Genomic DNA, 17,955 nt, shown 5'->3' with positions numbered 1-17,955 from the left:
AAGAATAGATCAAACTTACTCTCCAGCTGGGTTGCCTTTATTGATGATCGATTATCAACAATCTTTTCTTCTATTTGCCTCACTTCATTTGCATTGTCTTTTTTTGTGGCTTTAACTAAGTTTTTCTTTAGTTTGTTCTCTCTAGTTTCACATGCTCCAAGATGATCTCTTAACTTGTCCACGCCCACTTCACCTTCCAAGATCATTTCAAACGAGTGTTTAAACTTATTTAATTGTTCTAGAAAGCATAAAAAGTAAAAGTTAGTTACTTAAACAATTTCAAGCGTATTGATATGTTACAGCAACAAACATTGTGAAACAAAAATAGGTACAAATAATTGTTTGTAGGTGATGTATGATTTAAAAAATTGTTTCTAGCATTCTATTAACGAAAAATTGAAAAAGGTACAGTAGGAGGAACAAACAAAAAATGCATGACAAAGGAAAAACTGTACAAGTTTAAACTTAAGCTTAACTTAGATTTATTTGTAACAAAATTTAACCATGATGTGCATACTAGTGACGTGTCTGTACTTTAAGGCGATTCTCGATACTACTGGTTCATGGCAAATGTATTGGTACCGAGGTCCGAGAACCAACTTTAAGATTTTCACAGACTTACAAAAAGCCTGACAATGGGGTTTTTCATCCAGGCAGTGGGAAAAAAGCGGGAGTGACAATTGAGAATGGGGATTGAGGCAGAAAAAGAAGAGGTGGTAGATACATAAATCTGTGCCTGGGTGCCAGATTACTTTTCTGACATACTGTCATCATTTTCTGTGTGATTATGAGTTTTTAACTTGACACGGTGGTGTAAAATTAAAACCAAAGAATCACTGTTTTAGTGAATTAATAAAGTAAAGTTTTACTCCATAATGCAATAAGGTGCTATGGAGCTCAACTTCATATATGCAATGTCAATTTTTATGGATTAAAAATACTTGAAAGTAATTTATGAACGGAAGCCAAACCATAGGCCAACCATAGGTAGCGAATATTTAAAAACTTAATATCACAGTCCTAAATATAATTCACAAATCTTCTCCAGTCATCAAAATCCATGTACTATTCCTGTCTATGTCACAAACACAAGCCTAAAGATATAAATCTAGCATATTTGAGTGTCTTGTTTTAAAATACTACACCAAGTCATATTTTAAATGGATATGGAAAATACTCAATCATATACTTTACTTTTCTTTCTTTCTTTCTTTTAATACTTTCTTATTAAATGGCGACCATACAAACTAGGTATTTTAAGAAAAGTATGATTGGAGATTAATGTAGGATGAGTGGCGCGATCTTGTAGGCTAGTCTTGTTAGTGACTAAGGCCAACATTCCTTAGACACAGCTGTTAATGAATAGCCCATCCAGCTAATGGCAACTAAGGGACCTACAGTTTATAGTGGAATCGGAACCACAATTTTGCCTTGGTATATACGAATTGGTCTAATTATCAGGATAGTACTGTGGATAGTCCTAGTACTCACTCGTGCGGACGTTAATCTACACCAGGGAGTATCGCATATTGTAGTTATATAATAACTACAAACTAAATATGACTGAAAATGTATTTATGTTGCTACTTCACTTTCATCAAGATAGAAGACTCATATGATTTCCTAAGTATCTTCACAGAGATGTAAGAAACAGCTAGAGGATACATTCAATGGTATATCCCAATGGTGGCCTCCTTCAGTTTATCACCTTGTGTATATGTATCTCTAAATTGTATTAAAGTTTGACGAAGTTCTGATGTTCAGTTTATATTGTGCGAATTTTTAAACCCTAGATTGGTGTCTTCGGTATGTGAGTCCGATAACGTAATATTTTTAAGTTCCTGCTCCCCCCTCTAGGTTGCAGGACTTGTCTCCTGCTACCTTCCTACCTCAACTCAGTATACCACCAGACGCGAGGGTGTAATTTTAAGGTTACAGATTCGTTTACAATTTTGTATACCGGTAATTCGGTCCCCTACACCGAAGACACCTAGGGCATGATTGGTCCAACAGACCAAAGACACCTAAAATGAATAATAGTAGGTACTATATATAATGTAATACTACCTATGTACAATAATGTAATGTAATACTTTTACTTTTATAATGCAAAATTATATAATTGTATCCTTTTACACAGTTTATATCTTGTATTTCCATAGTTACCTAATATTCAAAAACTAGGCTATTTATAAAATACAAAAACAGTCTCACCGTCCGAAGACACCAAAGGTGTAGGCTAATCAAAATCGTCATTACTCTATGAGTAAAATTAGGCATTATTTGAAGTCTCAGTCACACTTAAAAAATAGACAGAATTCTGATGGTTTGTGTTTGTTTACATAAACTAGTCCATAAACTTTCATAATATATCAGTGAAGGCCTTATTAATTTAAAAACAGTAATTAAAAAAAAGGTTTACTTTATCAACTTTTGATAGATGTATTCGTTTTTTCAAAAATATTTTACCAACACTCAGAGGGGGTTTCCCATAAACATGTAAACAAACATATATGATATAGGAGTAATAATGTAACACAGTTTTATCTTTTATGATTATATGTAGTTAAATACATACAAAAAATTTCAAAAAATATCTAATATAACGGTCTCACAGACCAAAGACACTAAGAGACAATTCACGAGTACGGGGTTTCGTGTCCTGCGGTTATCGTTGATCTCGGCCAATTTTAACAGACAGCCAAAAAATGGGTTCATGACATATGGAGCGTTAGCCGAGATCAAGCTTAGCTGAGACCAAAGCCGTCGCTCAAGTGCAGGGATTTTACGGGGAACTTTCGTTATAAGGTTGGCAGCCACATGGGCTACCTGCCGGGCCTAAGTTGCCTAAGCTGCTCGCGGTTGACGAGTACCAAAACAATAGGATGACATGATTAATTATCATAATTATACATACAGGGTGTTTACTGCTATTGTATGAAAGGTTGTGAACTTGCACTTAAATTCATTTTATACTAAAGTTTAAAATTACTGGCTTAGTCATTGAATTATGAAATGAATAACATTTTTCACTGACATGTCATTGAATCGGGAAAATACAATCATGTTTTTAATAAAATTTATTAAAACAAATCTTTGTAATGTTTGCGAAATAAATTTAGATCACCAATTATGTTCAAATATTTACTTATCACGTTTGCAGTTTTTAACATTTCAAATATTTCATAAATGAAATGAAATATGTGAAATGAAATAAGTTTATTCATCCCAATATTATACAGAAAGATAAAGATAAATAAAAACAGAGAGCAAGATTAACTACAGTAGTACAACTATAATTGTCAGATGAATCTGCCGTACTTATGGGTTAGGCCCATCGATCTCTATTATTATTACAGCTGGATCGCGCGCTGTGTGCTGGGTTTTCGGTCCGACCGCTCGCCGCTCCCCCCACCACGCAAGGGTGTTACTGTCTCTCTCTTACTCATTACGTCTTATGGCGTTTCCGCGTTTGCGCTCACAAAATACGCTATATCTCTGTACATAGTGGCTTGATTGTCAATTTGTTTACACAGTTGTAATCTGCATGAAATTGCGGAGATTATGGTATATGATTTATATCAAAATAATTCTTTTTTAGAATATATGAATTCTTAAATTTACTAAATACGGTTTGTTATTGCCACTTTTTAAATTAATTATAAAGCTGTTATCATTGCTAATGATTAACTAAATTAATTTAGCATACACACTTATGTTTTTTTAAAGTTTAATCTTATGTTTTTTATGCATTTAACATGTAGGAGAGGACCCATGCTGATCCGCAGCTTTAAAATAAATATATATTGTCCAATAAAATCAAATTTATGATTTTTGATTGAGTAATACAGTATCTTGAGCTTAACTGATTCAAACGATCATTAAATCAAATTAAAGCCTATACGTTACTGATTATTTTGAGTCCAAACATATAAAAATCATGAACAATACTGGAGCTATTGATTTTTAATCATGGAAACGTAGCGTGTCACCGTCCCTAAATCATGTGTAATATTCAGGCTAGTTGTTTTTTGCTTTTGTATTTAGGTCAAGTTGTAACAGTTTCCTTAGTTCTTTTCGGCCTTTTAGGCTTACCTAACGGCGAATCACGTGATTTTAATGCAAATGTAAGAACAAAAAGACGCGTTTTAGTTACTATGATCCCCTATGTATTGGAATAGGAAGGGGGCACACGGGTATTGTCATCTAGGCATTAATCGCACTTCACCCGTTGTACCAATATTAAAACAAGAAATGTGTCTGGCTTAGTATTTTTTTAGTAAATTATTATTATTAAGCCTCTTAAAATACAGAGGATATCTTATTAACTAAATGCATACTACTTTGTACTTATAAACAAATAACTTTGAACCCTAGAAAAGTTAATTTAATGACAAAAGCATCAGGGATTAGAGAAGTTGTCATATTTTTTTCATAGTTTTAAAGTTTATAAAATTATACAATTAATTGTAAGTCGAGGAATATATTTACGGACATTTAAGAACATAAGAGAATTTGGTCTTCGGCAAAAACTGCACAAATTAATACGGTTCAAAAACACATAGGAAATTGTAAATTGTAAAATTGTAAATGTCTTTACAATTGTATTGTATTGAAATATAATTGTCATACACAAATGGTTTGTTTCGTAAATAACATGTTTTTCTCATTACCTATTCTTAACCTTTTGGGGCTCGTTTCATTTGGCACTCAAACTGATCAAATATATGACTTTGGTTAAGTTCGCTGCATGAAGCATAGTTTTGTACTAATATGAAAAATCTCATATTATTAAAAAAAAAATAGGATTTTCTTTTCCGAGTTCATTTGGGGCTCGTTTCATTTGGCACCCCAACTGAACAAATATATGACTTTGGTTAAGTTCGCTGCATGAAGCATAATTTTGTACTAATATGAAAAATCTCATATTATAAAAAAAATAGGATTTTCTTTTCCGAGTTCATTTAACCCTTTTACCCGACCGATTTCAATGATTGAGGTCTAAAATTAAAAAGTATGCACGTACAGATTTGCCATAAAGTATTTCTTCTTTTTTTTACTAAAAAGCATTATTTCATTCATTTTTTAATTCTCTTATCAATTTAAGATGTATTTCACAATCTATAATTTTATAATCCTATATTTTGGCCTAAGAACCTTTAGTGAAATACCGGCTTTCACATAAGCTTTTAGTTATTCAAATCGGACGAGTTTCAAGCAAACGCAAGGTGAAGAACCAACATAAAAACTATTTTCATGAGGTTTTTCTGTCCCGGTCTCGAGAAAAGTCAAGGGTCTTCAAGAGGTATCGCTGCCGACACTACTCTAATTTAATAGAGAGTAGGCCCTAATGAGATTGGAAAGGTAAAATAATAATAATCATTTTGATGCTGAATACTTAAGGCTTATTTGAACTATTAGATGCGAATGTGTGAGTAGGCCTATATAGTAATTATGAGCAAGAGCCATGATGTCGACAGTACGATGGGTGAAGTGCGATTAATACCTAGATGACAATGCCCGTGTGCCCCTTCCCTTTTCCAATGCGGGATCATAGGAACTTCAACGCGTCTCTTTGTTCTTACATTTGCATTGAAATCACGTGATTCGCCGTTAGATAAGCCCAAAAGGCCGAAAAGAACTAAGGAAACTGTTACAACCATCGATGTCAACTTGACCTAAATACAAAAGGAAAAAAAATATAAATATTACGGTACTCTTGATTTAGGGTGAAGATGTAGACACGCTACATTTCTATGATTAAAAATCAATAGCTCCAGTATTGTTCATGATTTTTATATGTTCTGGACTCAAAATAATCAGTAACGTATAGGCTTTAATTTGATTTAATGATCGTTTGAATCAGTTAAGCTCAAGTACTGAAGTACTCATTCAAAAATCATAAATTTGATTTTCTTGGATAATATATTTATTTTAAAGCTGCGGATCAGCATGAGTCCTCTCCTACATGTTAAATGCATAAAAAACACAAGATTAAACATTAAAAACATAAGTGTGTATGCTAAATTAAGTTAATTAATCATTAACAATGATAACAGCTTCATAATTAATTTAAAAAGTGGCATCAACAAACCGTATTTAGTAGATTAAAGTATAAATATTAAATATAATCTAAAAAAGAATTATTTTGATATAAAAAATATACCATAATCTCCGCAATTTCATACAGATTACAACTATGTAAACAAATTGACAATCGAGCCACTATGAACAGAGATATAGCTTATTTTGTGAGCGCAAACGCGGAAACGCCATAAGACGTAATGAGTAAGAGAGAGACAGTAACACCCTTGCGTGGTGGGGGGAGCGGCGGACCGATACGTGTGTATCTCTGAGCAGTGCAGCGCGCGATCCAGCTGTAGTAATAATAGAGATCGATGGTTAGACCTACATGGGCAGGTGCCCATGGGGGTTATGGGGGTGCGGTAGCCTGGTTGTTATCACTCTGCGAAATTTTAAGGGCAAAAACTGAATATGGGAGATTTTTTTTTCTTAATTATTTAAAAGAAAACTGAAATGCAGTTGAGAATGTCGGCGACGACAATTAAAGCCAGTTCAATAAAAAAAAACATTTGGAGGGTGAGGGGGTCTAAGGGTCAAGGATTTTTAGTCAGAGTCAAGTATGGTTTGATCTAAACAAAGTCTCAGCCTCTTCTTTGGCAATGGAGTGCAGTAAAACAAGAATATGACTCTTGAATTTCTGTAATAGGGTTAAACTAAAAACGTGTTGAATATCATATTTTTTAATTAAATTTCGACAGAGGATCTGAGCAACATAAAAACAGTTGGTAGTTAGAACTGATTCATGTAGCTGAGGAACAGATATTCTAACATTGTGGGAGTATCTTGTGAAGTGCTGATATCTGACTGCTGTAAGAATCGTGTATGAGTTTTTGAATGTGTGATTAAGAAGGAACTGGATGAAAAGATGTCTGACCGGTAGTATTCCCGTCTCACAGAATAGAGCATCAGTGGAGTACCTTTTATTTTTTTCTAAAAGCAACTTTCAAAATTGATTTTTGAATTAGATTCAAGGGTTCCAAGGTGGTGTGATAACATGCTCCCCACCTAGTGATGTAAAATACCTGGGTATTTAAAACTAGGGGTAAATACCCTGGGTTATTTACCCGGGTAAATACCCATAATCCAGAAATACCCGGGTATTTTGGGTATTTATGAAATCGATTGAAATTAATTCATATTTACCCCTAAATATGTTATTGTTATCATTACATGATAAATTAGGATAGTCTATAACACCTTTTACAGTAACTTGAAGCTTTGCTAGTACCTTTTATTGAATGATTTAGCACTTTTTTGTTATGAAATCAAGACAACACCTATCAGAGAAATAGTGAACCTAAACCTACTTCTACTGCTATTCAATTATGATTGTTAAAATTTGTACTGTGTAAATGGCTTGGAAGGCTAGACAGACCCAAAGTCTGATTGACACAGGCAGAATGGCAGAATACTGAAAGTACAGTAGACTCTCTAACAAGATAGTAACAAAATAGTAGTAGATTTTCTTTAAAAAACAATGTAATTCTTGATAAAATTCAAAATTTAGTAGAACCTCATAGATTTTTGGGTGTACTGGTTGATACTCATATAATTGGAAGATTCGCATAGATAAGATGAAAGGCAAACTAAGATCTATTTCTTTTGCTTTCTTCCACCTGATAAACTGTGTACCCCAGGATACATGTATCACAGTTTACTATGGATACGTTGAATCCATCTTGAGGTATGGAATCATACTGTGGGGAGTGTCAACAGAAGTCAAATCCCTACTAATTTTACAGAAAAAAAATTATTAGAATCTTAACCAAATCAAGAAGGAGAAAATCATGTAAAAACCTGTTTAAAAATCTTAGAATTCACACCATTTTTGGATTATACATAAATGAAATTCTAAATTGGATACATAACACTAAGGAAAATTTGTCAGATGTAGTCAAATTTACACATAATTATAATACAAGGAATAAATATAATTTCAGATTACCACATCACAAATTGACGACTTTTAGGAACAGCCCTCAATATATGGGACTTAGATTGTACAATGAATTACCCCTGTATCTAAAAAATTTAAATGCTACTCAATTCAAAGATAAAATAATTGAGAAAGCCTACTATTCACTTGACAAATTTTTGGAGAACCCTATAATGTAGATAAAAATTCTCTGATATCCTACATGAGTTTATTTTAATTATTTTAACTATTAATTTTACTATAAAATACATCACTATGACGAAGCACCTGTTCTTATGTATGAAATGTACTTTAAGAACGTTTTGTGTAAATAAAATGTCTTATGTCTTACGTCTTGTGACTCCCTCTCATCCGTACTCCTCGGGACCGAGGCTAGTCCGGATAACGGGTTTTCCGGTTAAACCGATGTCCCCAAAAATTTGTATCACAAGTTTATGAAATTAGTTTTTTTTATACCATTGATACCAACAAAAGATCTAGAACAAAAATATTATTAAATCCTGCCATCCTACAGATTGAATTTTAATTATTTTCTTAAGTTGTTTACACATAGGCCACTAGTCAGGACCAGTGCAACCATGCAACCAGGATATTTATGCTTTATGCTCAGACCTGGGTATTTATGGTGATTATACCGAGAAGTAAAATGCTAGTAGTGTCCATATGAAATTTTGTTTAACACATTTTATTATCATTTTACTATCCTTACAGGGTAATAATTGCAAAAAAACATCTCGATCTTCTCTTAACTTTTAATACAGGGTAATAATTGCAAAAAACACCTCAATCTTCTTTTCTTTTTTTTAACGCCAGTGGCATTTCACGTGAGAGTTACGAGATAAATGTTTTGTGGGTATGCCGGGGATTGAACCCGTCCCTCCCGCACCGAAGTCCGAGACGCTAACCGCTAGGCTAGCAACACAACCACTTCTCTAATTTTAATACAAATGATAAATACCCAGTTTTTGGGTATTTACCCCAGGCCCGGGTAAATACCCAATTTATATTTACCTACCCACTGGGTATTTACCCGGCCCACATCACTATCCCCAGCAAATAATTCCAAATGAAATCAAGGATTGCACATAAGCAAAATAAGCTCGCTTTACGTCATCCTCGTCTAAATTTTCACTAAATTGGTTAAAAGCATGGATATATTTACGAATCTTTTTCTTCAAGAAATCTACATGCTCTGTACCATTTCATTCGGTAGTCAAAATAAACACCGAAATATTTATAATAATCTACCCTTTCAATGTACTCACAATTACATGATAAACTGTTATGGTTGCCGCAGCAATGAACCTTCAAATTGTCTAGACTATAATCAGTGCTGATACTGAGTGATATCGGAAGGAATTTAGTCTTGGTTACATTAAGTGAGAGCACATTTTGATCTAACCATTTCTTTAGAATTTAGAGGTCACCAAGAGCTTTAGACCAGACATCCTCCCATGAACAACCCTTAATCAAAACTAAAGTGTCGTCGGCAAATAAAAACAGTTCACCATTTAGGTTGAGTTTAGAAATGTTGTTTATATGGATTAGAAAAAGTATAGGTCCCAGAGTTCTTCCTTGAATAACCCCATACTCAATTGAATTTGCATCACAATTCACACCACTGATGGAAACCACTTGATGTCTGTCAGATGAATAGTTTTTGAACCACGTGAGAGCAGTGCCTCTGACACCGATCTGTTCCAATTTTGTTAGCAATAAATTTATGTCAATTGAGTCAAATGTTTTTTTTAGATCTACAAACATTAAGATAGATCGATTGTTATTAATCATTGAATTATTTATAGATTTACAAACTTGAAAAAGTGCATCAGAGATGTTTTAATCTTTTCTGAACCCAAATTGTGAATTAGATAGTATATTGTTACTTTGAAGGTACTCCAGTAGATATTCCTTAACAATACGCTCCAAAACCTTGGAAAATAAGCTTAACAATGAGATTAGCCTCAAATTGTTTTTATCTTTTGGATCACCTGATTTGAATAAAGGAATAACTTTTACTGTTTTAAATTGAGCCGGGAATATACCAGTCAGTAGAGATAAATTGATAAGGTGTAGCAGCGGAATGTAAATTATGAGTGCGTTTTGTTTGAGTAAATCAGCCGAGACCTCGTCCAGACCGGGAGCTAAGCCACCACGCAGCCCAGAGATATGTCGTAGTACATCTTGTGCAGAAACAGTTTTCAATGTGAAAGTAGAGTCCAGTCTGTAGTCAGAGTCAACAACCACAGGGGTCCCGCCCGCATCTATCTGATTTGATCAATTTTCTCCAACAGAAGCAAAGAAGTTGTTAAAATCATCTGCATTCACATGTTTTGTGGCTTGCGTATGATCAGACTTGTTAGGAATGAACTTTTCAATTGGAAATGAGTTTTTATTAGGTACATGATCTGCCAGCAAGATTATTGATCAGTCCCCAAAATAATTTGGAATTTTGACTGTAGGCCTACTGGTTGAGTCTTTCCCTGTAAAAATCTCTTTTGGCTCTTTTTAATGGACTGCTTAGGTTTTGTCTGTAATTCCGGTAATAAGTTTGTAGATTATCATTAAATGGTTGACGGCGTGCAGCTTAACTTAATTTGTCTCTAGTACGTATTGATTTGACCAAACTGTCTGTAATCCACGGTTTAATTCTCTTACGTCTAGATGATCTTGTAGTTATTGGGGTTTTTTTTATCGCAAATTCAAGGTTTTTGTAAAAGAGTTCGGAGCACAGATTGACATGTAGACAGTTTAGGACAGGTCCCCAGTCGGTCTGAGAGAGATTTTGAGTGAGTAGGGTGTGATCAAGGTAAGTTTGAGAAGGTCCGGTTGCAGTGTGAATGTTAAATGTATGTGTGTGAGTGTATGCAGTGTCATGTATAGTGAGGGCGGTGGCATAGTGGTCGGTGAGGCTAGTGTGCAGTACAGCAGCGCACACAGCAGTCATGTCACAGTACCGTACAAATATGTGATCAATGCAGGAGGCAGTGTCCTGTGTAACTCTAGTCGGTCTGTCCACACACTGTACAAGGCCGGAGCCAAGTAAACTGTTTAAGTAGAGGTCAATTAGTATATCCTTACTCAAAAGATTTAAATTTAAATTCATGTCACCCATAAAAATGCACATTTTGTTTTTATCTATGTTCTGATAATAAGTCTCAAGTTCACTAGTGAATTGTACTGGATTGCTGTCTAATGTTCTGTAAAGTGCAAGTAAATTGAAGTTCTTGTTGCAGTACACAAAGTCTCCAGTAATAATCCATGAACGTCCCCCAGAGTGATTTGTCGTGCAGTCGCTGATAGAGGTTTGTTAGTAAACACAATGATACCATCATTGCGGTTACGTTGAGTGGTAGCCGAGTGAGTGTCAAACCTGTCGATGTACGCCCCCACCTCTCCCCTGCCAAGCCAGCACTCAGAAAAAATTATAACGTCTAGACTGGTATTAAAGGAATCTAAGTAAACTAAAAACTCATCAAAATTTTTGGAAAAGCTACGAATGTTATTGTGAAATATTTTCAGGCTCTTTAAATGAGAATTAACAAAGTTAATGTATTGATCTGTGGAATGTAGCTCAAGACAATGGAAGTCGCCGTCGCCGTCATCATCACAGTTATTAAAAAATTGCATTGGCCTAGCCCCAGTCACCTGCTCAGTCAACCGTTGAGACAACTATGACAAGATTACTGTTCTTTTCAAAGATTTATGATTATCTCTTATGTATCAGTAATTTGTATAAAAAACTAAATTTGGGGGAACAACTGTCTATTATAGGATTTGGGATGCCCTCATATGTAAAATATAATAATATAAAACGTAAATGTGTTTGTTTGAAAGTGATTGTAATATAGGTGACGTATATATATATTTTTTTATATTGAGAAACAAATAAATATTGAACATTAGTAATAGGCTAATAGGCCCAGTTTATTTAAAGGTCAAAGAAATGTTTAAAAATAAACTTGTACTGTATAATGGTAATGTTTTTGCATTATTGAGACTTGTGGTTTTAATAACGAAGGAATACCGCAGCATTACAACACATTAAAGCATTATTGATTTACGAAAATGCCCTTTCAACTGGTGCCGATATGCATGCTAAACAGAAAATATCCAAAATCAGACCAAGATTTTGAACCAGAGAACTTATTTTATCTAAGAAGCGTTTAAGAACTAGCACCCAAAATGACTGACTGTAGGCTATTTTACCTGCCCAGTAAGCAACAGTTAACCTACCTAAGTACACTACCCAACTAACGTTACCCGTTGCCGTCCCGTCCAGGGCCGATTTACCGAATAGGCACGGTAGGCACGTGCCTAGGGCGCGAGGCAATTGGTTTTTTTGGGGGGCGCCAAAAGTTTGGCAAATAAAAAAAATGGTGGTTGTTTGCATGCGATTGCGGTAAACTTCTGATAATCCCTCGCGGCCGTGTAGACATCGTAATCGTCTCCCGCGTTTGCGGCGAGATTCTTACTATTTTCAGCGGTCAGGTCGTTTAGACATAATTATCGTCTTCCATGATCGAAGCAATATATGAGCATATCCCGCGGTCGTGAGGAGATTATCATCGTCTACCGCGAATAGGGCAAAATTCTGATCTTTTCCCGCGGTCGTAAGGACATTATCTTCGTCTTGCTCGATCGCGGTCAAATACTGACCACCCCTCGCGGCCGTGAAGACATCATTATATCGTCCCCCGTAGTCGTGTGAACATATTAATCGCCTCCCATGATTGTGACAAAATGGTAATCATCTCCCTCGGTCTTGTGGAGATCATCATCCTCTTCCGCAAATTAGGCAAAGTACTGAACTTTTCCCGCGATCGTGTTTCGTGTCGTGTGGCCATTATCATCGTCTTCCGTGATCGCGGCAATATTCTGATCATCCCTCGCGGCCGAGTATAAATCATGATTGTATCTCCCGCGGTCCTGTAGACATCGCAATCGTCTCCTGCGATTGTGGAAAAATTTTAATCATCCACTGTGGACATATGGAGATCATCGTCTTTCGTGAATGAGGCAAAATTCTGATTTTTTCCTGCGGTCATGTGGACATTATCATTGTCTTGTGCGATCGTGGCATAATTCCGATCATCCACAGCCACCTCTAATACATGTATTAGAGGTGGCTGTGGATCGTCCCTCGCGGCCGAGTAAATCATTATTGTATCTCCCGCGGTCCTGTAGACATCGTAACCGTCACCCACGGTCGTGTATACATGGTAATCGTCTCCCGCGATTGCAACAAAATGTTAATCATGTTCCGCAGTTGTGTGGAGATCATCATCGTCTTCCGCGATCGCGGTAAAATTCTTGCTGTTTCGCGCGGTCGTGTGGACATTATCATCGTCTTCCGTGATCGTGGCAATATTCTGAATATCTCGCGGCCGAGTGTAGACATAACTTATTATCGTCTCCCGCGGTCACGGAAACTGTTGTCATGCGCGATCTCGGTAATTTGAACACTCCAGGTAGAAATACAAAATTTACACATAATTCCCGGTTCATAAAATTCCCGCATGATTCCCGGATTTCCCGGTCGGTGGACACCCTTATATATATATTGCAAAGGGGCGCTACTATTAGTTGTGCCTAGGGCGCTAACAGGGTCAAAAACGGGCCTGGTCCCGTCACTGCTACCGTCTGAAGAATTGTTCTCAGTGTTCTCATTTTTTTTCTACGCCAGTGGCAGTCACAAGGGGTCAACGTGAGGACAAAGTTTATGTGCAACGTTTTTGCGGCTGTGCCGGGAATTAAATCCGTCCCTTCCGCATCTAAGTCTGAGACACTAACATTTTGTTGTTTTTCGTGGCTAGCAACACACCAAATGGGTTATTCTTAAATGTGATATTATTAGGTGCTCTAAATATGTATTCTATTTAATATTGAAAGTTTTAAAATTTGCAATGGTTATCATTGAATTACATTACCGTGTACTGTAATTGTGAATTCCTAACACTGAACTCAGATTTAAATTAATATTCAACTACCTTTCAAGCTTTGACTATTGATACAACTTCTTCTTTACCCAATACGGTACCTAAATTCAAGTTTTCAATCATCAATGTTAAAATGAATGATAACATTAAATGCCGAAAAATTCAATAAAGAAGAAGATTGCGGCCGAACGTCGAACGCCAGCATCGGACGCTGTCGTTGCCGTATGTTGCTAAAAGCGTCCGTCGTCTGCCAATCTTCCCTACTTTTCATTACGTAAGTACAAAAAATAGTCAGACTCGAACGATCCCAAGTTTTAGGTTAGAGTTTGTAATTAGACCTTTCGTTCGCCACAAGTGTAAAGACTACAATGAATTTGGTATAACGATTTGCAATAAACATTTTTAAGTTCCCCTGGTAAGTATAACTTAATAGTTTTTTATCTATACAAAAAAATATTTTGGGGACCGCCCTTGTTACTCCGTGTTTTTCTAACCATACTAGGGCCTAATTACTTTTCTGTAGAGCTCTAAACTCGAATGTTTAAACTTTTTCCCCGAGTAAATTAGTTGTCAGTAAACTAGGTTCACCAACAAACTTGTGTTGCGACATGGGGAGATCTTAGATTTGAACTAAATACTCCCTCCGTCAAACACAAGTTTTGTTGGAGGCCTTAATTTACGAAAAACCCTTGTACAAACCAAATAACTTAGTTTTAAAAATAGCTTACCCTCCGAGTGTCATGCGTCGCTGCAGCGACTCATGAACACTGTTTACGGCGAAGGCTCTATGACTGACAAAATCGGATTGAACTGGATCGAGTTTGGTATCGTTCTTTTCATTATATTCTAAGCTTTCTCCAGAGGTCTGTCTCTAAGCGCTTTATGTTCTCCGAGCCGATCGTAATTGTAGCAGACAGCTGACGTGCGTATTTGTAAACTGGTTAGTTAACCTCGGACCGATGACTGATGTGTTTTATTATGTTTATCATTGTTTTAGTGTTAAAAATCAAAAGTAGTGATACACGTGGTGCATTATAAGAAGATTTAAGTGATTTTGAAGGGCTGGTTGATGATCCTGAAGAAGTAGGTAGTGATATTGATGTAAATTATCAGCCAGATTCCTAGCTATGGTTAGGCTATGCATTCTTAGCTAAACGCTATGTACTGAAATCTGTTTTTTGCCCATAACTTATTTATTTGCAAATCTACTTCCTTATATTATTATATATTTGTAATCCTCATAAAATCTAGAACAAAGTGGCTATTTTCAAATATTTATAGGCCTATAATTTATACAATTTCATTGAGCGCGAACTTATTTTTTTTTTCAATTTTTCCAAAATAATTTTTATTTTTACCTAAAAAAATTTTTTTGAAACAAATATTCCTTAGGTTTTATGTATGATATTGAAGCCCACGATTTTCCAAACAAAACGGTATATAACTTAGAACAGTAGAATTAACATTGTTTTAAGCTTTTCAGATCCGTTTTAATAAAACCTTGCAAATGCGCCAAAAATAGGCTGACATTAAGGCCTAAACTATGGACACTCGGAGGGTTACCATAGGTAGGCCTACTAATTCTTAAAACGTAAAGAACAACTGAAATTCTTGCTTACCCACAAAATCACACTGTATTTCAGTCCATAGTTGATTTAGTTCAAAAAGATATGAAAAAGATTCTCTGATCGCCTCATTCCTTTCTCTACTTGCCCATTTAAATAAATCTTTCCAAACAGTTTCTTGAGCATCAGTAAAGTGCTTTGCAGCTGATCGGAATTCTTTTAAATCTGACACAATCAAGTTTAATTCACTGTGGCCACAACTTAATGATTTCAGACGTACACTGCTCCTGAGGAAACAAAAAATTAGTACAAGGAAGAGTAACTTATAGGCTACGGTAACAATAACTTAAGTAACTTAATTTTTTAATTTATTGCATTGAAAAAATAATTACATAGGCCTATGCCTATTCACATTCAGCGTTAAACTCAGCACAATTTTAAATAGGCCTAAGTAAGTTAACTTACCTTAAGCTAAAATTGGAATTTGATAGGCTAATTTACCCTACCTATACAATGTAGGCTTCTCGTTTAAGGCAATAACCAAAGTTATGAATGCTTTGCAATCGGATTGTGGTGTGACTAAGTGATGGATTGCCTAAGTTAACTTAACTTAGGTTAAAGGTTATTTTTCTAAGCAATTAACTTAACTAGGTCTATTGAAAAAAATTAAATAAAGTTAGGCCTACGAGAATTTTTAACCATTTTTTGATTATTTTAAATCATAACTTACCTTCTCAATGCTTTAGATGCTTTGTTCATCTTAATTCAACAAGTAGGCTAGGCCTATGAAAAAGGAACTTTTATGACTGAAAACGAAAACCTTTTTCATGTACCCTTCGCCAATAGGTTAGGTGCGCTCTGTGCTGTTAAAGTGTGTTTGTTTGTGTTAGTGCTAGGGTGGAGGTGAAAGGTGAAGTACAGTGCGAACTGCGATTGCCAAGGGAACAGTCAGTTGAAGTTTGAAGTTGAACACTGAACAGTAACAGTTCAAAGTTCAACTAGCCAGAGCCAGACTAGCTGCTACTGCTATAGTATAGCAGCACTATAGTATAGTATAGTAGTTAGTTATAGTACTAACTAGTCAGCAGTGAGCAGACAGCAGCAGAGTCAGTCCCCAGTCGCCTGCCATCGCCACTAGGTGCGCTTTCGCTTTGACGTTCGCAACAGTTCGTCTAATTGCCACTAGGTGTCGGGAGTTGAATTTCCAGTTAAAACCATACCGTCGTTTAATTTATATATCTATATTATTAATTCTATAAGGGGCAATAAAAAACTGAACATTTCCCAAACAAATAAACCCAACATAGATTTAAAAAAATCACGTTTTTTTCAATTTAAACCAGTGTTAGTATGCTGGAAACGCGTTTTTACTTGCAGACACTCGCGGCGAACTTAGAGTAGCTGATACATGACCTTACCAATTTGCTTCAACCCTGATCGAATTTCTTTGGTGATGTGGAAACACTAAAAAACCAATTTTTAAAAAGCCGAAAGTCGTGTCTCTTACCTGAGACCGATGATTGGCTTATAATTATCAATAGTCTCAACCCTCTAGTAGAGATTTCACCTCGTTGTTGAGGCGTTTATACACTAAAGGGGGCAAAAGTTACCCTCATTAATGTAAATGGTTGTGTTAAATGCTATATAACCTTGTTAAAATAATATAAATCTTCAAAAAGGTTGTTATTATACTTAATAAGGTTTAAATATCAATCAATATGTAAAAATACCCCCGCCGCAGCAAACCTGCAGACTAAGCGAATTTCAACTTGTCTGATTACATATTTACTAAAATATTTCCATAAATAAGACATATTTTCTCCCAATTTAAATAACATTATATTTAACGAGTGCTTAGGTTTGCTGTTACGGGAAAGGTAAACAATGTTTTTTGACAAAATGTCAATAGTATAGGATGAAATAAATAGATTTGCCAAATTTGATCAACATATGCCTACAACAAAATGACAATCGCTAGCATGTAAACAAGTAAATTACAACTCTTTTCATTTTCTCCATAAGTAACATGAAAATTTTAAATATGCACTTTTTTTAATTTTCTCCGTAACCATTAAGCATACAACAATGTTTCAATATACTAAATTATTTCTTTACTAAGCTGTACAAAATAGTTGGGAATGGAATTCCAAAATGTTATGTTTTTTGGGTCAAAAATGGAAAATTCCATTTTTACCCCATAAAACCCCCCATAAATCCTCGTTCCCATGGCCCGATCATGCTGGTTCGGGAACTCATTCGAATAAATGTAGGTTTACACGTTTATACAAAATTTCATCAAAATCGGATGATTTTTGTTCGAGTTATCATGCTAACGGACACATATATTACATATTTTCTAAAATATTTCCATAAATAAGACATATTTATTCCAAATTTCAATAACATTATATTTAACGAGTGCTTAGGTTTG

The 17,955-nt window shown here is 35.3% G+C and overlaps 1 protein-coding gene across 1 annotated transcript in view; it reads right to left on the bottom strand.

Moving 5' to 3' along the window:
- LOC128982210 (uncharacterized) overlaps positions 1-16,488 on the bottom strand; it is a 32,751-nt gene extending 16,263 nt beyond the window's left edge. The window contains exons 1-3 of the mRNA XM_054401272.1: positions 16,255-16,488; positions 15,579-15,811; positions 20-238 (exon numbers count right to left, since the gene is read on the bottom strand). Of these exons, the coding sequence (XP_054257247.1) occupies positions 20-238; positions 15,579-15,811; positions 16,255-16,283 (481 nt within the window). The 5' untranslated portion in view covers positions 16,284-16,488. The remainder of the gene's footprint in view (positions 1-19; positions 239-15,578; positions 15,812-16,254) is intronic.
- Positions 16,489-17,955: the final 1,467 nt, after the last annotated feature.

The sequence above is a fragment of the Macrosteles quadrilineatus genome, unplaced genomic scaffold (genome assembly GCF_028750875.1).
Source record: "Macrosteles quadrilineatus isolate MER2022 unplaced genomic scaffold, UCM_ALF_1.0 Scaffold_193__1_contigs__length_202579, whole genome shotgun sequence".
Classification (NCBI taxonomy): Eukaryota; Metazoa; Arthropoda; class Insecta; order Hemiptera; family Cicadellidae; genus Macrosteles; species Macrosteles quadrilineatus.
This window is presented reverse-complemented; position numbering and strand designations above follow the sequence as displayed.